Source organism: Rhododendron vialii, chromosome 11a (assembly GCF_030253575.1).
Source record: "Rhododendron vialii isolate Sample 1 chromosome 11a, ASM3025357v1".
In the NCBI taxonomy this organism is placed as follows: Eukaryota; Viridiplantae; Streptophyta; class Magnoliopsida; order Ericales; family Ericaceae; genus Rhododendron; species Rhododendron vialii.
The window spans coordinates 33,884,929-33,907,804 of record NC_080567.1 but is presented as its reverse complement, the minus strand read 5'-3'; the positions used below and the strand labels follow the sequence as shown (position 1 = coordinate 33,907,804).

The following is a 22,876-nucleotide window of genomic DNA, read 5'->3' as shown; positions in this document are numbered from 1 at the left end:
CTTGAACTTACGGTAAACAGAATTTATGTGCTTAGTACTCTCTTGGAGGAAAAACGTTTGAGCTAACAAGTATGAAGAAAACTCTGGTTTTTTGGAATTTTGGAACTATCTTTCAACTCATGCAGAGGAGCCTATTTATAGGCAAATGAAGTTGGAATGGGTACAAGAACAAAGAGGTCATGCATGACCTCTTCTTCGGTGGGGAGAGTTAACACCTATTGTTGCCAACTTGCATTTCGAATTTTGCTGCTACATTGTATGGTGCCACCCCATGCAGCTCACGAGCCCCGTCCCTCGGGTCTGTGGCCCGGTTTTGATTGACAATTTCTCATTCAATCTTTAATGAATTTTGTTCATTTTTTTTTTTGGATTAATCCCTACGCATAAGAGATTTTAAATCCATTTGAACCCACCTCTCGAGGTTTCCGGGTCCCACATTATTTTTTGCTCGAAAATGCCCAAAAATGTTGTGTACAAAATCCATTTTTTCAACAATTTGTGGGTATGAAGGTTGAGAGTGAAGTTATTTTCGATTACTCTGTTTTTGAATCACAGAACTCTAGTTTGCTTTGATGGTGAAAATTGATGCTCATTATATTTAGTTTGTGGGACTGTAGTCTACAGTTGTAGCATGTTCCGATCCTTTTAACTCCTCATACACTTGCAGAGCCAGAAATTTGGTATAGAGGAGCCACTTATTATTCATGTTCTCTATCTTGTTTTCACAATCAAGTCCAATGTTATTTTTGGTCTCGTTCAAATTGAAAACTCTTAAGTTCTAACATGCAGTTTACATATAAATTAAAAAAAAAATCAGAAGTATGTATTGTTACTAATTAACTTTGGAATAAAAAACCATACCTTTCAAGAACACTCTATAAGTAATAAATTCGACATGAAAATCGAGCAAACAAATCCGTAATTATTAGATATAAGAATATTGTACAACAAGACAAGAGAATTTTTTCCCTAATGTGAAAACGCAAATACTCTTAAGGGGTCCGACTGGAACGCGGGGTCCACTCCGGATTCCGCACGGATCATTCAAGGTTTTAATAATTTAAAAAAAAATGAATGAGCCATATAAAAATTAGCTCAATCCGATATGTGTAAGTACTCAATCCAATCTTCTATTTTTTCATTCAAATTTCAGTTTCAGTCGGTTAACTCCCCCTCGGGTACGTATAGTGGGGTTATGTGAAAACGTTGGGTGGGGTATGAGGAATCTCATCAATTTTGTTCAAAAAAAGCAGTCTAAAGTGGTAGATAGTGGAGATCACCTGTTTGCATCGGAAGAAAACTGTGCCCTGCTGCCTTTCTACGCGGAGCAGGGCCCCTCAATCCCATCCACAGTTGCCTCCTTGATTCGACGATTCCTCCTTCCTTCTGGTTTCCATTTGCTTTCTCTCTTTCTTCATTTGATTCTCGTCCTCCTCCTCACTTGTGGGTTCAGCTTTTTTTACCCCCTTTCCTCTTGTAGCTGTTCTTAAAGTTTTGTGAGAATCTTGATAGCTTAATTGTTTGCATGGGAAGAACATATTTGTAGAAAAGAAAAACCCACCTGATCGGATGTCGTAACACAATCTCTGGGTTCTTCTTCGATGGCTTCCTGTTCGAACTCCAACTTTCAAGGTACATACGACATTTTCTTGAGCTTTAGCGGCTTAGACACCCGTAAAAAGTTCACCGATCACCTCTACGAGGCATTGAAGCGAGAGGGGTTTCAAACATTCAGAGATGATGACGGGATCAAGAGGGGCGAGAACATCAAATCCGAGTTGCGGAAAGCTATTGAGAACTCGAGGATGTCGATCATCATGTTATCGAAAAACTACCTGAATTCGATGGCGTGCTTGCGTGAAATCCAGACGATTCTGGAATACCGTAAGAAGAAGTCGGATCATGTGATTTTGCCCATGTTCTATGAGGTGGATCCGTTGGACATTAAGGAGCAAGCCAAAAATTTGGATTTCGGAAAAGTGACAGTTGAGAAAGTGAAGGGATGGAGTGCGGCGCCTGAGGAGGTTGCAAGTATGGCTGGGATGGTTTCCAGAAATCAATCTAATGGGTAATTTATACACATTCAACTCATTTTATTGCTACATTAGCAATCTTAGGTACACATATTTGCATACACCCATCTGGATAAAGTGATGCGCTCGTTCAAGACAAGTGAATCTCTTTTATTATGTGGGGTTCATATATATGTATGTATTGAATAAGGGATCAAATCCTATCTACCGGCTTTCTTCTGTATTTCGGTTCCCATACATTTTTAACCGTTAGATTAATTACATGGTGGTTTTAAAACACAGAAATTCAAATACATGATCTAAATGCTCAAAATCTATGGGTACACGGGAACGTACAGGAGGGATTCGGTACAGAGGAACTGGTGTGATTCAACGAATCCGAACACAGTGTATCGGGAAAAAGCAAGGTTAATTTTTGATGAACTTGTATTGTTCTCGAGTTAGATGAGAGGATCGGGAAAAAGCCAAAAAAGAAAGACCAAACTTAAAGGAAAGCACTAAATATTAAGGCTGCGTTCTTGTAAACTTATAAGTCTTAACTTATTTCACTATTTTTTATTTTTTGTAACTTTTTGTTTAGTTTTTCGTCGTAATTTATGTGGTTAATCGTTCGTTGAGACAAATCGAAAAAGTATAAAAATATGGACTGATGTTGAAAAAATTCAAATAAGACGGTACTTTAGACAAATATGACAATTGTTTGATACTTTTTTCGTCTTTAGTGAATTTTTTTTGCTTTCGGTCATCATAAATTTGTACTTTTTAGACTCCTTTCGTTGAGACGGATGATTAATTAAAAAAAGATCACTCAAATCTAATAAAAATTCAAAAAGATGAACAAAACACACAAAACAAAGATGAAAAATAAGTTTACTAGAATGGAACCAAGAAAAATAAACTTGAAAATTTTGACCTTTTTTAATTGATTGGTGCTTTTATATTTTCCATAGGAATAATAAAAGAGAATGATTTCTATACTTGAGTTCATAATCTTCTTGACAAGTGTGGTTGGTGTGTGGGGACTTTTTATTTGTGTTCTAGTTTTGGTATGTGCATGGAAATTTGGTTTTTCCTTTCAAATCTTTTCTGATATACTGAGCTTCATTTGGCATATTAAATAAGTATTTTAGGTATGAAGCCAAGTTCATTGAGGAAATTATTGGTGTACTCAAAATCAAGCAAGCTGGCAAGCACCTGAGAGTTGGGGATTATCTAGTAAGTATGGATATTATCAAACAAAGCGTGATTGTTTTTTATTTTTTGATTAGTGAAAATAAAATTCAATAACCCATAACACAAATTTACAGTTATAATAGGATCTTCGATACACCAACTTGACCATCAAAGACCCTCATCTCCAAGCCACACAGAGGAACTAATTTAGGCCCAATAGGTTGAACCCAAACCAAGTTATTCACCCACCCTTAACAGAACCCAAAACACCAAAAAGGGCCAACACCTAATACCCAACCCATACCCTAACCCTAGCAGACAGAGCCCCTCACCTCCCACTGCCGCTGCCCGCGCGCCTGCCAACAGAAACACAGCCACAACACCTCCCAAACACCTCCTACCACCATCTGCCGCCATTGTCGCCGCCTGGGATGAAACCAGCTGGTTTCACACGCACGCTCCTAACCATCCGATCATACCAAGGCAGAGGGCAAAAGAGAAGATTTGAGGCAACGATGAGAAGCAGCCCATGAACGTCACCAATGATGAAACCCAGGCCGTTAAGCACGCGACTGACTTGCCCAAGAGATACCAGCCGGCGGTTGTTTGTGGCTAAAAGATTGATCAATTGGTGATTGCAGTCTTTTCCAATGTGGAAGGGGTGGATTAGAGAAGATGGCAATTGCTAAAGTTGTATACAATTCAAACCATAGTAGATAAGTCAATAGCGGAGCCAGAATTTTTATCACGAAGTGGTCGAATTGACAAATATAGATTATAATTAACAAAAATACACTCTCATTAGGAGAAATTGTTAAAGATCTTCTTAATTAATTGAATTAAAGACCAATCTTAATTTGAGACTAATCGCCTATTTATATCCTTAGTGTTTAAGTACACAAAATTTGTTAGGAAGAATTTAGTATTCAGGGGTTGCCGGGACCCTTGCCTGCCCCAACACACCTCTGCCCCTAGATATCTACTTGTCTTTACCCAAATATTGGAGAAGTATTTTTTTTTGGTAAGTAAAATTTTATTACACCAAAGAACGCAGGAACCTAAAAAACACTTACAGGGGCATACCCCTGGTTCAACTACACATGAGTTTTGAATAAAAAATAGACCCTTATCGACAAGTATTTATCCCAAAAATCTGAGAATCCAGAAGTCAGGCATCACACAATCCCCCATTCTGGGCAGTAAACTTCACCGCAGTCCAAGAGCTTAGCCTTGTTCGAATGGCATCAAAAATAACATGAACAACCTCGGGGACACCCCTGGACTGGCCTTGAAAAATCCTGGAATTCCACTCATCCCAAAGAAAAGAAACTGAAGCAGCCATAGACAGCTTATAAATGTAATTCCGGAACCCTTGCTTGCACAATTTTGCACAGCTCATTCAATTTCTTGAGAAAGAGGGAAAACAGCCTTGTAAATGCCATTGCAAGTCAGAATTTGCTTCCAAATGTCAGCAGAGAAGTGGCACTCAAAAAATATTGGAGAAGTTGCCCAACGACCCAATGGACTAGTTTTGTTTGGAAGGATAATTTCTTGGGCAAATTTTCGTTGTCGTCCCTCTAGTTTTAAGGTTGTCTCAATTTCGTCCCTCTAGTTTCAATTGTCTAAATTTCGTCAATGTACTTTGTTTTATGTTCCAAATTGGTAAAATCATTAACACTGTTAATGAAACTAACGGAAAAAATATGATTAAAAAATTAAGTGCTCTAATTTTCAATCCGGTTGAACCGGTGCAAAGATTTTATTTTTTTGATTATTTTATCCTAGATTGTCGTAATGAATTTTTGACTCTAAGGCCTATCAACAAGCACACGAAGACTTGTTATTTAGTTTCAAGGCTCTCGTACCGGTTCAACCGGATTGAAAATTGGAGCACTTAATTTTTTAATTATATTTTTTCTGTTAGTTTCATTAACGGTGTTAACGATTTTACCAATTTGAAACATAAAACAAAGTAGAGGGACGAAATTGAGAAAATTGAAACTAGAGGGACAAAATTGAGACAACCGTAAAACTAGAGGGACGACTACGAAAATTTAATTTCTTTAAGGGTATGATTGGTTCGTTGGAATGGAATGGTCATTCCAATGGCATAGGTATTTCCATGTTTGGTTCCCCATTAAATGAAAGGAATTGTCATTCCATTTCGATGCCACACCAAAATTACTAGTGTCACTTCAAGATTCACTATTGCCACTCCAAAAATTACTATTGTCACTCGAAAAATTATTATTGTCACTCCTAAAATTACTATTGCCACACCAAGAATTACTATTGTTACACCATTCCATTGCGGATGAGAATGGCTATTCTTAAGCACAATCAAACTTGGGAATGAGAATGGATATTCCAATCTCATTTCCTCCAATTCTATTCCAACCTCAATTACAATCCATTGTCAATCCCATTCCATCGAATGAAAAGAAGAGCGCTAAGTAAACAATGTCGATGATGGATGTTGGAGGTTTTCCTCATGTCCTGGATGATAGGGATTAAACGGACCAATGGTTCCTTTAGCTGGCCAACAATATTGGTTTTCTTCACCAAGAATTATCATAACCACTAGGTTCGGGAGTTTTCTTTTTGTTAAGATAATAGAATTCCACTCATGTTTTGGGAGTATTCAGCTCTGTGGTTTTATTTTTTTAAAGCTAGTGCTTGAATCTTGGATTTGTGAAGGGAAGCAATCAATTGTAAGGAAAATATACATGAATTTTCGTGCAACATAATTGCTTCAGGATCATCGTTACGTTTTCTTTCTCTTTGATGTCATTTGCAAAATAGAATTAGACCGTTAGAATCTTAGTGAGGTACGCTTCATGATTCTCTCGTGACCAAAATCCTTTGCTATTAATGGAAGATATTGAAGTACATATAGTGATCATCTTACTCTTGCTAGTGACGGGGGATTTGAGAATTGGCAGAGTTTTTTTTTCCTTTCTGAAAGGGGGAGAGAACAAAGGAAAACGGGTCGGGTCGGGTTTGAGTACTGCTTGACGCATATTTGACCCGGCTCATTTCAACTTGCATATTGACCCATTCATATTCAACCCGCAACCCATTTCAACCCGTCCAAACCCGCCTATTTGCCTCCTCTATCTTTTTGCAAAATAGAACTTTATGATTTTCTCGTGACCACAATCCTTGCTATTTTTTTGTTTCCAGGATCTTGATGAAAACATGCGAAATCTCAAGAAAAAGTTACAGAAGAAAAAGTTAGAGTACTTGACTGATCAAGAGAATGACATATATACCGAAATTTGCAATGCAGAGCGCCAGCCATGGAAAAGACGAAAGAAAGAAGTTGAAGTTTGGCTCACAGATGTGCAACGGTTTAAAGACGATGTGCAAAGGCTTGAGCAAGAAGTAGTTGGAGAAACGAATGTCTTCTCGCATATGCGGTTGGGAAAGGATATCGTCAAGAAGATTCAAGAGGTGTCAGAACTCCAGAATACGGGCAGAGATTTTAATGGTTTGCTTATTGATGAACTTCCAACTGGTAGACTGTTGATAGCACCAACGAAAGATTTTGTTGAATCCACGAAGTCATGGAACGTGGAAAGAGTTTGGGCATGCTTGATGACTGATGACGTTAGACAGATTGGCGTTTATGGAATGGGGGGCATTGGCAAAACAATCATCATGAAGCACATTCACAATCAGCTCTTGGAAGAAAAAGGCAAGTTTGATATTGTTTATTGGGTCACCGTATCTAAGGCATTCAATATTACAAAGCTACAGAGTGACATAGCTACGGTTCTGAATCTTAGTCTTAGGGAGGATGAGGAAGTCACAAGAAGAGCATCGCAATTATATGCAGCGCTCTCCCGACAGAAAAGGTACGTCCTTATCTTGGATGATCTATGGGAGCCATTTGCTCTGGAGAGGGTGGGTATTCCAGAACCGATGAGATCTAACGGGTGTAAACTTGTGCTAACTACACGATCGTTAGAAGTGTGCAGAAGGATGGAGTGCACACCTGTAAAAGTGGATCTTCTCACAGAGGAGGAAGCGCTAACTTTATTTCTCAGCAAGGCTGTTGGAAATGAGACCGTGCTTGCTCCGGAAGCCGAAGAAATTGCAGCTAAAATTGCCAAACAATGTAAGCGTCTGCCGCTTGCAATTGTTACTGTAAGGTCCATATTTCATGGTCTCTCTTATTTGGCAATTTCACGACAAAACACATATTGGCGTGTATCTCATTTATCAAGTTGTATTTTATTTTTGTTTCTATAGTGTGTTTAGAAAATGGAAGAAAATCAATACAGTGTAATATTTGAAAGATTGAACTTCTGAAAGGAAAGAAAAATCTAGGAAATCGGTTTTTGGTATATGGTAACTTCAAGGAATATGCAAATCGAAGATTAAGGAAAAATCAGGCATCCTTTATACAAACAAGTCTGTGAAGATTGTTTTTTCGATGACGGAAATACACACAGCCACTCCATATCACATTTGAGATGGTGAGAGTATTAAAAGGAGGGTTTTGCTTTTGGGTCTTGGAGGACAAATGAGGTCTATTGATCATTGAGATACAATGATAACTCCAAGAAGTTCATTCATCTTTGCTTCAATTAATTGAGTCATCTTCCGGTGGATTTCTGGAAGCATCTTGGAAGGCTTGTGGATTCAAGGCAATGACAGTCAAGCACTGGGTGTGGTGAACGTGGATTCGGCAAATAGGTCTTAGGCTCGATTGTGAGGATTCAAATCGTAGGGTAAGATTACTTGTAACTACACAATGTTTATAGTGCTTGATTTCTTCCCGTGGTTTTTTCCCGTTTAGAGTTTTCCACGTATATGTGGTGTTCATCTTTTTATTGCTTCTCGTTCGTGTGATTAGCTTATTTATAGATTGGTGGATTGTTTTATTAAAAAGATAAAAATAGCAAATATTTATATACCTAGACAAGCTAGGACTTTTCAATTGGTATCAAAGCGGGTTGCTCGTGATATTAGGTTTATTCCTAGAGCGGATCCTTATTTTTTTTTAATTTGCTATTATGGATTCACCAAGAGAAGGAAAATTTATTATCAAAGCTCCGATTGTAGCATGTGCTACAACTATGTTTCCCGGTGGTAATAGTGTTCTATCTGACAGTGAGAGTACCGGTAATATTTTTTGTGAGGTTGAGACTAACCGTACTAACAATAGAGAAGATAACTATGATACGGAAGCTATGGCTTTGGTTATGAAAAGTTTTAAACGTTCTTTTAAGAAAAAACCTGATTTAGGGTTAGCCACAAAGCTAAAACAATGTGAGAAAGAGAAAATTGATGCGTTGCATGAACTTGATGTGCTTACGTGAAAACATATGAATGGTTTTTTGAAGAACAGGAATAGGAATGCCGTGCACTATTGTCCTATATTATGGTACGATAAAGGTCGGGTTATATAAATTACACAAGCAGAATCCATATAGGGATCTGTTCTTGAGAGCTTAGGCAGTTGCTAACGCTTCTTTTCCGAGACGAGCCATAGTGTCGGAATGTGACTGTGTGTGAATGTTTGTGTTTTAGTTTGTGGTTCTTGACTTTTTGACTCCGAATTCCACCGACACCTTACCATCCCTTTCAGAATATGGAAATAATAGGAAATTTTATCCTCCTACTCTTTGACGCTGGCCAAGACCTACGAGAGATTATGATAATCCCAGGATGTCATTCGACCGGGGGTAGCAGATGCCACTCCACGCAACCAAGACACACACTTGATTGTAAAAGAAATTACTTACTCTAAATAAGACACAGTTGTACAATATTTAATAATCAGCTCAACTCTCTTTCTTGGATGATGCTATGGTGTCCCTGATCATTTTGGGGACACCGTAATTTTTGGCATAACTTTACCATTAGGAGCATAACTAAAATCAATTACAAGTATAACAGAACCCAAACAAGGTATAACCAAGGAATATTCAAAAAATCAATCAAGGCGTAACTAAACCCAACCAAGGCATAACAAATATGTTATGCCTTACTATGGTTTTGGATATGCCTGGCTATGGTTCTGTTATGCTTGTAATGGGTTTTGGTTATACTCATAATGGTTTTATTATGTCAAAATTTACGGTGTCCCCAAAATCACCGAGGACACCGAAGTCATTCCCTTTGCTGAATGTTATGTCTTCTTGCGTTGATGCTATGGTGTCCCCGGTCATTTTGGGGACACCGTAATTTTTAGCAAAACTTTGCCATTATGAGTATAACTAAAACCCATTACAAGCATAACAAAACCCAAATAAGACATAACTAAGGAATATTCAAAAAATCAACCAAGGCATAACCAAACTCAACAAAGGCATAACAAATAAGTTATGCATTGTTATGATTTTGTTATGCTTGTCATGGATTTTGGTTATGCTTGTAATTGGTTTTGGTTATACTCATAATGGTTTTGTTATGCCAAAAATTACGGTGACCCCAAAATGACTGTGGACATCGAAGTCATTCCCCCTTGCGTAAAATGGTAGTATAACTTATTTTGGTGAATGTTACTGTGTCTTTTTAAGGTTAGGGGTGCATATGGTATGCATCTTTATAAGTGTTATGCCTATTGAGGCAAAAATGTCACGCCACTTTGTGGTGAATTGTTGTGCCTTTCTTTGGTTCGAAATGTTACACCTCTTTGTGATGAATGTTACGCCTCTTTTTGGTAATCATTATGGGTGCATATCATATTGTGGCTTTGACCCGTGCATATCATATTGTGCCTCTTTTTGGTAAGCATGTTTATAGTTATCAATTTGGCAACCGAAATATGGGAAATACAAAAAATGCTTTTCTTCAAAAAGGGTCGCTACTCTCAGAATAGGAGTACATCATATGCCCAAAGCAAAGTCATGATTGGCTAAATTGATTATATGATTGTTATCATTTTTGTCTAAAGCTAACTAATACTTGCAAGCTTTTGGCAAAGCCTTTTAAAATCAAAACCACGATTAGTTATTTAAATCTTAAATAAAAGGTATTTTGCTTCATGCTACAAATTTTCTCGGTGGATGAGACATTGACATATACTCCCTCCGTCTCACTTTGTTTTGCCTATTTTCTTTTTGGAATGTTCCAAAAAATTATTTATTTTTCACAATCTATAATATTTTATATTCAATATGAATTTTGTTTGATAGATCTCAATTTATTTTTTTAAACAAAATTTTTGAAATCATAAAAAACATAACAGATTGTGAGATATAAACAATTTTTTGGGACGTTCCAAAAATGAAATTGGCGCAACAAAGTGGGACTGATGGAGTATTAGATTTTGATTTTATAAATGCGATTTGCAATTTTCTTTTTCTTCCTATGTACTATCAAACTAAAAAAAATACTAACAAATTAAAAGAATTCCAAAGAAGATTAAAGAGGTCATTTTAGAAATAGAGCCAACATGTAGACAGACACTAATGACTTAACCTAATCAATTTTCATTACTAATCTTGTTCTTCCACTTCTGTGCCAACTCAGCGAGTGACCTTGTCGAAGACCCTTCAGCGCTTAGAATCCTTTCTGCGGCATCTTTTAGGTCTCTCATTCGGGTTTGAACTTGCTTCCCTTCCTCCCCTTCCATTAGACCCTTCACGACTTTGGCAATCTCAACACGTCCAATTATACCGTTTTCACCAACCTTCGGCCTCAATGCCACTTTTACATCCTTGGTCAACGTCACAGCATTCATCTTCTGCTCCGCATAAAGTGGCCAAACGATTAACGGAATGCCATGAACCACGCCCTCTAATGTCGAGTTCCAACCACAGTGTGTTAGGAACCTTCCGGTCGAGCGATGGCTAAGGATTTGAGCTTGTGGTGCCCAAGATGGCACCAGTAGGCCATACCCCTTGGTCCTGTCTACAAACCCTTTTGGTAAAAATGCAAAAGGGTCAGTTTTGGTTTGGCCAGTGAAGAAAGTGGAATTAGCAGCTGTATCACTTGGACTTCTAACAACCCATATGAATCTTTGTTCACTCATTTCCAACCCCAAGGCAAGCTCATTGAGCTGATCATACGAGAGGGTCCCACCACTCCCAAACGAGATAAACAAAACAGAGCCAGGTGGCTGATTATCCAACCAACTGAAACAACCCGACCCGTCGTCCCCGCTACCCGAATCCATCTGTATGAGTGGCCCAACAGGATAAACGGGCGGTTTTCCGGGTTTTTTCTCTTGCAAAGCGCCAATTGCCCCGCCTTCCAATTCCTCGAAGCTATTGACCATAATACCCTCAGCCAAACCGTACCGTTTTGTGTGATGAATAACCCATTTATAGGCCTCATCCTTTCGGTCCTGAACCGGGCCCAGCAAGTCCACGGTATGCAACCCGGAATCTGAACCGGGCCGGGTAAATCTCTATACTCGCAAGAAACAGAGGAATCAAGCTCTGGCAAGTAAAGGAATAATGACAAGGCCATGGCTGGGGATGGGAGGAAAATATAGGGAGAGATTTGGAATTCCATAGCTATGTCAAAAAATTTTATCTGGTCGCGGAGGGAAGGGAGAGAGCGGGTGACGGAGAGGGAGATACGGGTCTCGATCTGAACGTCGTCGGGCAAGTCGTCGAAGTTGACCGGAGAAAGGAGAACGTGCGATATGCCGGCGGGGGTGAGAGATTCAAGAAAGGATTTCTGGGCTTCGGGCAACGGGCCGTCGGTTAGGATCAAGAAGGTTGCGGAGAAGTTGTGAGTCAGGACGAGTCACTTGGCGAACTCGGCGAGTGGGATGAGGTGACCCATGCCGGGTGAGGGAAGCAAGGCTATGTGGGGTTTTTGCTCCATTTTTGTTGGTGCTTCCCACCAAGAAAGATGATTTCTTTTGTGTGTTGAAATAAAAGGTTTGTTGGAGGAGATGAAGTGGTGAGAGGGAGAGAGATGCAATGGGGGTTTATATAAGCCTAGGCATTATGGAGCTTTTGATTAGACTTTTTTTTGTTTTGTTTTGGTTTATGTTTTGTTGTGGTGATTGAAGGGGGTGTGTGTGTATGTATTTATGTAACTGAAATGGTGGTGGTTTTGTAGTGGTAAATGAAAATAGGGGAGATTTGGGTGGTTTACATCAAAAAATGATATTGGCACTTTAAAAATTGATGGAGGCATTTTAAAAAATAAAAGAAAGTGACTTTGAAATTACACTAATTTTAAAGTGTCTGCATCAATTTTTACTGCATAAATGATTGAAAGTATCACATAAACAACCCTATTATAGTAGTACTTCAGGAGAGCTAAATAATTAACCGCAGTCGTATGCCCAAGGAAAAAAATAAAAAAAACAGTTAGGCAGTCGTAGACTGGTCCTTATATCCTTATAGGTAGGGTATGAATATTTGAATCTCACGGTCACGGCTAGTAAACAGATTGGCATAAGGTTTGTTTATTTGCTTAAAATTTTACAGAATTTCAACTAAAATTATTTTGAATTTCAACTTAATTGGGTCCAGCTTCATTCCATTAACTGATAAATAAATAAAATATCATACCAAACAGGCCCTTTATTTTATTCAATTGTTGTGTCTATTTTATTACAGTATTATTCATAACAATACAAATTTATCCTTCATATATATATCTTTTTCCACACATAAAAAGGATAAAAATGTAATATTATATGAACAAAAATAAAAAAAGGTAAATGCATTTGGATAAAAGAGGAGTGCCAAAATCAATTCTAAAAAATCTACAACTTCATTTTATGTAGAAGCTTTTGCTAGTTATTTGTTAGCAGGGACGGATTAAAGAATGTTGTTTAGTGGAGACACCTTGTTAATCATAATGACAAAATTTATTTTAAGATGGTATATAATTAAGGGATGCATTATAAACTACAAAAATATATAACACATACTTTCGCTTAAATTATGTAAAAATGAGTACAAAATCTTAGACAAAATTTGAGATTGTGTTTTGCATGAACATTGACAAGTTTTAAAATGATCGATATAGTTTTAAAAATTTCTCGCAAATTGTTAAATATCAATGAGTCCTTTTTATTTTTGGAACAAAAATTAAGTTTTCTTTTATGGAAAAACCTTTTTCAAATCCCCGTTTGGTTAGTGAAAAATCTTTTGAAACAGGGGAGTGTGATCGATCTATAGTAAGTAAAACAAAAAATATGCCCCTGGCAGTGGTAGATTTCAAATTGCCGACTATATTTGGAGTTGTACTATGCACAAAGCCAATGGGGCACATATCTTGCACACAACTTTTTGAGAGAACATTCTCGGGTCCTATAAAGATGATTCAAACCGTTCATTTATTTTAAAAATTACCGAGGATGAAACATAAGAACTCCCATTAGCTAGCATTTGATCATATTGGCCAACCTTCAGTGATCACCCAAAATTCACCGTCAATGGTGGGGGATGCTAAAGCACTGATCGACATGGTTAATGGGCATTCAGTCATATACCAAGAGGTTGATGTTTCAGTCTATGATATTCGAGCAATGTGCAACGAGTTTGGATCGATTTTGTTCCAGTTTATTCTCGGCGCAACGGGGATAATATTGCCCATGAGTAAGGGAAGAGGGGCATGGGGATGGGGAACGGTCCTGTTTGTTCTTCTGTTCCCCTTTGTGGTTGTGATTTTTTGAGAAAGAAGAAGCACGGCAATGATTTTTGTGACCGTGGTTCTGCTTTGTTCCTTTTTCCTTTCGTTTCGTTTCGTTCCCATTTTTCCCCCCTCCGATGACAGATTTAGCAGAAATATTTGTACACCATAGAAGTGCTGCTAATGACATTCATAAAAACATAGTACTGCAATTGTTAGGGCTTGTTTCACATCGGTTAATTTAACCTTCAAAAACTAGTATGAGAGCCCGAGAGACCTCTCTACTCACTATCAATTGTTTTTGAGTTGAATGTTTTCACGATTTTTTTTCTCTTGGACTAATCATCATGGGTATAGATAACGCAAAAGCAAAGCTGCAAAGGATGGGGCAACGTCGGATGCAATTCATGATTAGTCCTCCATACTACCTTCACCCCTCTAACCATGTAGGTGTGGTTTTGATGTTCTAGGAATCAATCGTAACTAACCTTAACATCACTAACAGAACATGCAGATAATTCTGTTCTGCTCTTCACTCCCCACAGATCAAGCTCTGATACATTCCTGCACCAGACCGAACCTTCGTTTAGTTTGCAGATTCATAGAAGTTTCATTTTTCTTCATTTTCGTTGACTTGGCTCTTCAATATAATCTAGGGTTTAGACGGCGAAGGAAGGTCTTCTTGGTCTGTAGCATCATTAACAATTATCCCTAACAATTATCTTACTTTCGTTATTCCTACAACTAGTTAATCACTGAAAACGACCATCATTATTAATTATCAGATTTGTTAATGTCATGTTGATTGTCAAATGGTATCCTAATTGGTTAGATGCTTAATTAAATCAATAGGTCAACTTTCATTGATTGTCTCGATCAATAGTTTAGTCGTCTCTTCGGCCGGCACCGACTGATCGACCAATCTTTATTAACCACTACTATCTGTCATTACATAATGTCAATTGAATCAAATTGTTTACTAATTGTTTAGGCATATTAATCGAATTGATCAATCTAATTCTGATAATTACCAATGTTAATCCAAAATCATTTAACCATTTTAGTCTTCTTTATCATAACAACTATTTCGTGACACCCACTTATGGATGAAAAACTGAAGTAGAAGGTTGAGAATAAAATCTGAAGGAAGAACATGTAAAAATATCTTTTTTCATGGCTAGTGATTTCGTTTAGATTCTTGTTTTTTTTCTTTTTTTCCCTCAAGACTAATCACAAAAATAAAAGAATGAATTTCAACAAGTAATTCTACAAGTTTAAAAACACAAATAACCTAATTTATAAAATTTTATTACTCCAAACTAGTGCTGACCAACAAGATGAGCAGAAATCGTCATTTGTTGCTTCTTTGACTCAACATCTTGCTTCCTCCCTCCTTCCTTCCTTCCTTCTTCCAACTAATTTACATTTCCCATCTCCTCTGTTCAAACACATTTCCCTCATCCTTTTATTTCCCTTTCCTTACATTTTTTTTTTCACTTTCTTCATCCGATATTTGCAACCACATACCAGTACAAGTTAACTGCATCGATCTGTTGCTATTTCGCGACCAAGTAAGACAACTCTTTCTTTTCACTTTTGGGTTCAGTTTTTCCCCCATCCCCTTAATTTGTCTATGTGCTTGACTTGTGTCAATTGTGTGGTGAATTTTCTGATACGTTAATTTACGTGATTTCGAAGACTATATGCATTTTTTTGGTAAAAATGTCTTCCTAGGTTTATCTTTCAAATTTTATTAAGCTTAGTTATTTTTTTGCAGTTTGATGTTTGAAACTAAATTTGCAATTTGGGTTGATCAATTCTCCTATTGTGTATGTTATAAGGATCTAAATTCTGTTTAGTTTTTTTTTTTTTAATCGATAGAAGACATCATTTTACACCAGATATGAATAGTATGAATCCGGGACGCTCGATTGTTATTTTTTTCTCCTTAAGACTAATCGCAAAAATGAAAGGATGGATTTGAAAAGGTAACACTAAATGTTTACAAAACTCAAAATAACCTAACTTATTAAACGATGATATTACTCCAAACAATTACCGACCAATAAAGTAAGAGGAGCAAAATTCATCACTTGTTGCTTCCTTGACTCTACAACTCTTCCTTCCTTCGTTTTTCCAACTAATTTACATTTCCCCATCTCCTCCTTTCAAACACATCGTGAAGTCAATCTAAGTTGCTACCGTCATCTCCTCCAGCACAATTTAACTGCATCTGTTGTTATTTCGCCACAAAGTAAGACAACTTTTTCTTTTTCACTTTTGGGTTCAAGTTTTCCCCCTTGTTCCCCTTTGCCTATGTGCTTGTTTTGTGGTGAATATTTTGAGAGCTTAAATTTGCTTAGTTTTTTTTTCTTTTATTGATCGGCAAAAATGACATTTTATTAGAGGGAAAGGGGAAAGGGATTTCAACCAAATTAAAGGTTGAAAAATAACCAAAGATTGGAAAATACATCCAATTGGGACGAGGCCTAATTTGTTAAAGGGTCAAAGTCCAGACACCTGAGGGCTACAATGCCCATATATTGTGCTTAGTCCTGAGGGCTACAATGCCCATATATTGTGCTTAGTCATGTTTTTGCAGTTTTAAACTAATTTTGCGATTTGTGTGACTGTGTTGACTTCTTCTGTTAAGGAATCGAGATTCCGACTATGAGGATTTTCATGCTTGTTTAGTTTAGACTTAAATTTGTTTTATGTTTATGGCAAAACATATCTGGCTATTATCAACTCTCTCTGGTTTTAGCCTTTAGGTACAAGGGTTTTATTGTCATCCCCATTTTATTGAAAACAATTTTAGGATTGGGATGCGTATAATGCAGTCTTTTGTTTTGTTCTGTACACTGTAATTTGCCGCAGGTTCATTGTTTTTTTTTTTTTCTCTTGCTTTTGTTTTCCCAAAGCAATATAAAATTGCTCTCTGTTTGTGGCATTACCAAAAAGTAGATATTGTGCGAGAAATTAAACCACGAGGTGAAACCAAGTTCTTAGCGTGGTTCGGTCATATTTAATTTTGTCAAACTAGCCTAACAATGTTGCCTATTAGTGTTAAAATATTAATAATTTACATATATCAACTTACGTCAAATAAATTATAGTACTTGTGATTTACAAAATTATTCCAATAACGGATTTGCACACTAGCGGACCAAGGCTTGGATATATCACCCTTTGAGAAGATTCAAGCCCTATGTGATTGCCTATATTTCTTTTCTCCTATTCCCTATTCTCCGAACAAAACTTCTCATATAGCCTGATACAACTGCACAATATCACATCGTGTTAGCTCAAATTAGCTTTCATTAGTAGATTAGAGTTGTTTCTTGGTTGACATCTTGCCAATCAGAAGTTTGGGTCTCGGATAGGCACTTGTTGTATTTCTCCTTGTCATTTTAGTCTTTGTAATCCTTCAAAGATTAATAAAACTTTTTCACCCTGTTCAAAAAAAAAAATGTTAGATTAGAGCCCAGAACAGCATGAGAGAGGCATGATCACACTGTCTTAGACTCTCGAAATGACGAAACCTTCTGTTTTATTGCTTCTGTTCTGTCATGGTCAATTCAATTGAATGGAGAGCATAAATTGAAAAATGTGGAAATAAATAAGAGGGAGAGATGGTGACAAAACATGGTGATCCCCCTCTATGGTTTGAGGGTCCATTTCGGTTAAGTTGTACAATAATGGTGATAAAAAAAAAAATCCACGAGTATCGATGAATATATCCGTCACATGGTGCTGCGGTGCATGTCAGACCGTAACAACCATTAATAGTAACCGTTAGGGTAAATTATATTGACCTACAATGATGTTTCTGAAATGACACTGACCTCCCTTGTCAACCATTACAGTCAAACGGCATTAACGGAGATTTGTGTTTTACAATCTTACCCCTGCAAATAAATGTTAGATAGACACCTCACGAAATTGCCGCCAAGTAGTATTGTCTGATCCAACTAATTTGCATGTGCCTCAAACATCAATAACAACATCTCTCTCTCTCTCTCTCTCTCTCTCTCTCTCTCTCTCTCTCTCTACGATATGCAGTGAAACTGTGAAAGTCATCACAGATGGCCATTTCCATCATCATCTGACCAATGTCGGGCAGTAAACATACTAGCACACACTTGACCCACATTGGATTTCTACAATCAACTAAATTTTAGCATTTCAGGAAATTGGACCCAACGACACCTGCCACCTCTATCGCCTTTCATGATCTATCCCAAAATCCATTAACACGACCACCTGCAATAAGTATATATACATGTATGTATGTAGCCACAAACACCTAAAATACATGCACCGTTTTTATTTCAATTTTCTGCTATTTCTTATTTTTGTAGGAACTGAAAAAATGATGGAATCCGTGGTTTCAATGTTCGAAATTGTGAAGAATATTGGAGGTTGGGTTGGATACCTCAATGGCCTTGAAGGAAACATGCAAAATCTCAAGACACAAATAGAGTACTTGAGTGCTCAAAAGAGTGACATGGAGGCAGAAATTAGTAGTACTGAAGACAGGCCACGTAAAAGACCGAAGAAAGAAGTCGAAGTTTGGCTCAGAGATGTGCCACGGTTGAAGAACGATGTGCAAAGACTTGAGCAAGAAGTTGGAGAAGGGAGTGTCTTCTCGCGTCTCTGGTTAGGAAATCATATCAGCGCGAAGATTCAAGAGGCGACAAAACTCCAAGAAAAGGGCAAAGCTTTCGACGGTTTGCAGGTCGATGAACCAATTGGTCAACTGTTGATGCCACCAACAGAAGATTTTGTTGAAATCACAGAGGCAAGGAATGTGGAGCGAGTTTGGGAATGCTTGATGAATGATGAGGATAGACGGGTTGGCGTTTGGGGAATGGGGGGCGTTGGCAAAACAACCATCATGAAATACATTCACAACAAGCTCTTGGAAGAAACAGATGAGTTTGATAGTGTTTTCTGGGTCACAGTATCTAAAGAATTCAACGTTAGAGAGTTACAGAGGGAAATAGCTAAGGAGCTAAAAGTAAGGATTTCAGATGACGGGGATGTGACAAGAGCAGCGGAATTATATGCAGTGCTCTCCCGACGGGAGAGGTACGTCCTTATCTTAGATGATCTATGGGAGGCATTTCCTCTGGGGACGGTGGGTATTCCGGAACCAACCAGATCTAAGGGGTGTAAACTAGTGCTAACTACACGATCGTTCGAAGTGTGTAGAAGGATGGGATGCACACCTGTTCAAGTGGAGCTTCTCACGGAGGAAGAAGCACTAATGCTCTTTCTCAGAAAGGCCATTGGAAATGACACGGTGCTTGCTCCAATAGTGGAAGAAATTGCAACTCAAATTGCCAAAGAATGTGCACGTCTGCCGCTTGCAATTGCTATAGTAGGTGGAAGTTTGCGGGGATTGAAAGGAATCCGTGAGTGGAGAAATGCATTAAATGAATTAATCAGCTCGACAAAAGAGGTCAACGATGGTGAAAGGAAGGTTTTTGAGCGACTGAAATTTAGTTATAGTCGCCTAGGAGATGAAGTGCTCCAAAATTGCTTCTTGTATTGTTCCTTGTATCCTGAAGACCATGAAATCCCTGTGGAAGAGCTGATAGAGTATTGGATTGCTGAGGGATTAATCGGTGATATGGACAGTGTAGAAGCACAGTTGGACAAGGGTCACGCTATATTGGGAAAACTAACAAGTAGCTGCATATTGGAGAGCGTTACTGCGATAAACGAACAAAAATGTGTTAGGATGCATGATTTGATCAGAGATATGGCTCTAAGAATAGCAACAAATAGACCTCGATTCATGGTAAAAGCTGGTGAGAGACTACAAAGCATACCATACGAAGTCTGGTGTGAGGATCTTGACAAGGCTTCCTTCATGCACTGTCACATAAGTGAACTTCCAATTAGACCTCCTGTTTGTCCTCGGCTTACCACCTTACTTTTGCGTGACATTGACACAGATATTCCTGTGATATTTCCTAATGCTTTCTTCATCAATATGCCTTGTCTCACGGTGTTGGATTTGTCCAGATGCGGAATAGAAAAGCTGCCAAAGTCCATCTCCAACTTGGAGAATTTGCATACTCTATTACTAGAGAATTGTGCTCAATTAGCGGATGTGCCATCACTGAAGAAACTGAAGGCTCTGAAAGCGTTTAAACTGACTCGTAGCTTGATTGAAGAATTGCCCAAAGGTATAGAAGAATTGATTAATCTTAGAAAACTCGACCTCTCAAATAATATTTTTCTAAGGCCTTTTCCTAGCAGGAAGTTACGCAGGCTCTCAAAACTCCAATTCCTTAGAACTGATGGCACAGAAATACAAGTGTCAGTAGAAGATCTCCTGTGCTTGAAGCAATTAAAAGTTGTCGCTGTCAATTTTCACAATTTACAAGAGCTTAACAGGTATGTGAGATCTCAACCGTTCCAAGGGATGGAGAAGTATCGTCTTATCGTGGGAAAAGATTGTCTGATCATATTTGATCTACGAAAAGAGGTTGGTATCAGTCCCGCCGAATCTGTACCTTTTGGAAGCGTAGTAGATGATCTAGTGTTCCCTGCCGACATAAATTACTTTCAGCTTGAATGGGTCCATGATCTTGTTAGCTTATCAGCTATTCCATGTTGGAATGGTGCCAGAGATTTACGTGAATGTATGGTCAGGCAGTGTAACGGGTTAGAATGCATTTTTTCTGAAGATGGCCAGATCTCTCTAGGAACCGTCGAGTCATTGACTTTGGCAGAATTACCCAGATTTAGGGTACTCTTCGACAGGATTGCCCCACCACATAACATTTACTCTAACTTGAAAGACTTGACGTTCGAGGGTTGTCCCACTGTGAAGAATATTTTTCCTGTCCAATTTTTGCAGAACTTCCCAAACCTCGAGAGTCTTGCGGCACGGAGGTGTGATAATTTGGAGGATATCATAAGCGAAACAGCAGAGATGAGTGATTGGGGCAATCATGAAGATGATAGCAACTCTATCCGTCTCCCAAAACTCAAGACATTACGTCTAGCTGACCTACGTAGTCTGAAGAGCATATATAATGGCATGATGGTGTGTCATTCTATAGAAGTAGTGAAGGTGAGAGAATGTCCGATGGTAAGGAGACTGCCTCTTTCTCTGCCTATGGATAGCGAGCAAGCAACAGCACCGCCTTCTCTCAAGGTCATTCAGGGAGAAGACGAATGGTGGGAGTCTTTGGTCTGGGATGATCCCCTCGCCAAACAAATTCTTCAGCGTTTTCAGCGACATACAGGTAAATATCATTGTGTGGTATCTGATTTGAAATATCATATTAGTGTGTGTGGGCCACACATGTATGTGAGGGGTTATGTTTGGTGTCGTGTTTGGATTGTTGTGTACGTCGACTTTTTTTCCTTGAACGGCAAGCTCCTTTAAAGATTTGAGACAAGAATAACATTAATTCATGGGGTTGGTAAAAGTTAGAGAACTTCATGATTCATATTCTGTAACTGTAATTTTTTATTTTGGGCATACTAAATTTGAGTATTTTTTAAATTCCTTGAGTTTGAGTCCCACACAAGGCCTGTTACTATTTGCAATCTTAAGAAGAAAAAAAAAATCAAGGTATCATATTCACCTTTTATCACACTTTTGTCTTCCAGACTTCCAGTTTAAGAAATGAATAACAAGACTTACCGTGTATCATCTTAACAACTTCGGGATTTAGGAGCTAAGGTTGTAATAATCGTTTACTTCAATGTTATATGTCATATGTAGAGTTTTTTTTTTTTTGTTTTTTCGATAAGTGTCATATGTAGTGTCAGTAAATTTTTTTTAGGGAGACGATCGGTGGTAGTGATGGTGGTGATCGTGGGGCGGTGACGGAGAGAGAGGACTGTGAGTTTTTGTTTTTGAAGAAGGCGAGGAGGTTGTATGTATAAATGGAGGGCTGGAAATTACAATAAAAGGAAGGGTATATTGGTAAAATATATACAGTTTTCTCCTTTCTTTTTTCACCTATATTTTGTCCATCCAAATGAGATGGTGAGAAACCACACTCCTCTCTTTTCTTTTTTCACTAATAAGGGATACCACACCCTTTTTTTTTCTTTTCTAACTTATGTAGCCAAACGGGCTGTAGGAGAGTATGAAATACTATGCATGTGTAAACCATCGAAGGCGCCACTCCATGCTTATTTGAAATTGGATATATCTTTCCCTTGTTATTGTTCTTCGTATCATCCGAACTTTGTTTTCCGTAAAAAAGAATGGCTTCCACAAACAATTAGTAGTACACTTCTATTGGCAGAAAAGCTTACAATTGTCAATGTTGTAACGTAGGAGATGAAGTTGTTCAACAAGCATGCTAGAGTTGTGCTTCTTAATTAAAACATTGAGAAGTTTTTATGTGATAAGCGCGTAAATATTCACATTAGTGTTCCCTAATTTATCTTTGTTAACTCTATTTATATTGTTAATCGGAGCTTAATGCTTAGTTTATGTATTGTAGATTTTTGGAAGCTTAATACATGAAAGCCGATTAAGTTAATGTACGTGGCTAGAGTTGAGAGAATTGAATCATGGATTGGCCATATTAATTTTGCTCCTACTGTGCACGTAAATGTTGGATTTGAAATTGCTGAAAGCAAATACAATTTATATGGCACATGTCTTGGTGGGCCAAACCCAATTGTTTTTACTCAGCTGGACTAAGAGTTGGACCAATGAAAAGTGGGCTTCCTAAGCTAATTGTCGGCTGGGAATAAAAAGAGGAAAATAGGGCTTTTACAGGGGCCATCAGCAGCTTATAAAAGGAATCACGCTATTAGAGAAAAAGTGGGACCGAGAGCTGCATAGCCAATACCTTAAGAGTTAAAAGGACTATCATCTACTAAACAGTCTACCCAATTACAAGAAATAGGCCCATCAATTTCTAATTTCCTAGATACAATGAAAGAAAATATCCTCTTAAAGGTAGCTAACTCTTCATTCACATGACTCAAATTGTTACTAAACATCAGAAACCTTTGATTCAGAGCTACTAGAACTCAATATTATGTTAGGTCTAACAAAATCCCTACTTAATTAATTCCTGGAAACCATCTTTAATGTATTTAAGGCTTACCCCAGCTGACTTCAC

At 38.0% G+C, this 22,876-nt stretch overlaps 2 protein-coding genes and 1 pseudogene across 2 annotated transcripts in view; 2 read left to right on the top strand and 1 right to left on the bottom strand.

Moving 5' to 3' along the window:
* Nucleotides 1-6,404: 6,404 nt before the first annotated feature.
* Nucleotides 6,405-22,449, top strand: LOC131307145 (disease resistance protein SUMM2-like). The gene is made up of 7 exons (XM_058333553.1): nt 6,405-7,437; nt 13,544-13,766; nt 15,541-15,592; nt 15,819-16,017; nt 18,125-21,089; nt 21,575-21,667; nt 22,299-22,449. Exons 1-7 carry the CDS (start codon nt 6,405-6,407, stop codon nt 22,447-22,449), a joined length of 4,716 nt encoding a protein of 1,571 aa, XP_058189536.1.
* On the bottom strand, nt 10,477-12,134 carry LOC131307271 (hydroquinone glucosyltransferase-like; annotated as a pseudogene).
* LOC131307267 (disease resistance protein At4g27190-like) overlaps nt 15,222-22,876 on the top strand; it is a 49,456-nt gene continuing 41,801 nt past the window's right edge. Inside the window, exon 1 of the mRNA XM_058333685.1 lies at nt 15,222-15,334. The gene's annotated coding sequence lies outside the window, so the exon portion shown is untranslated. The remainder of the gene's footprint in view (nt 15,335-22,876) is intronic.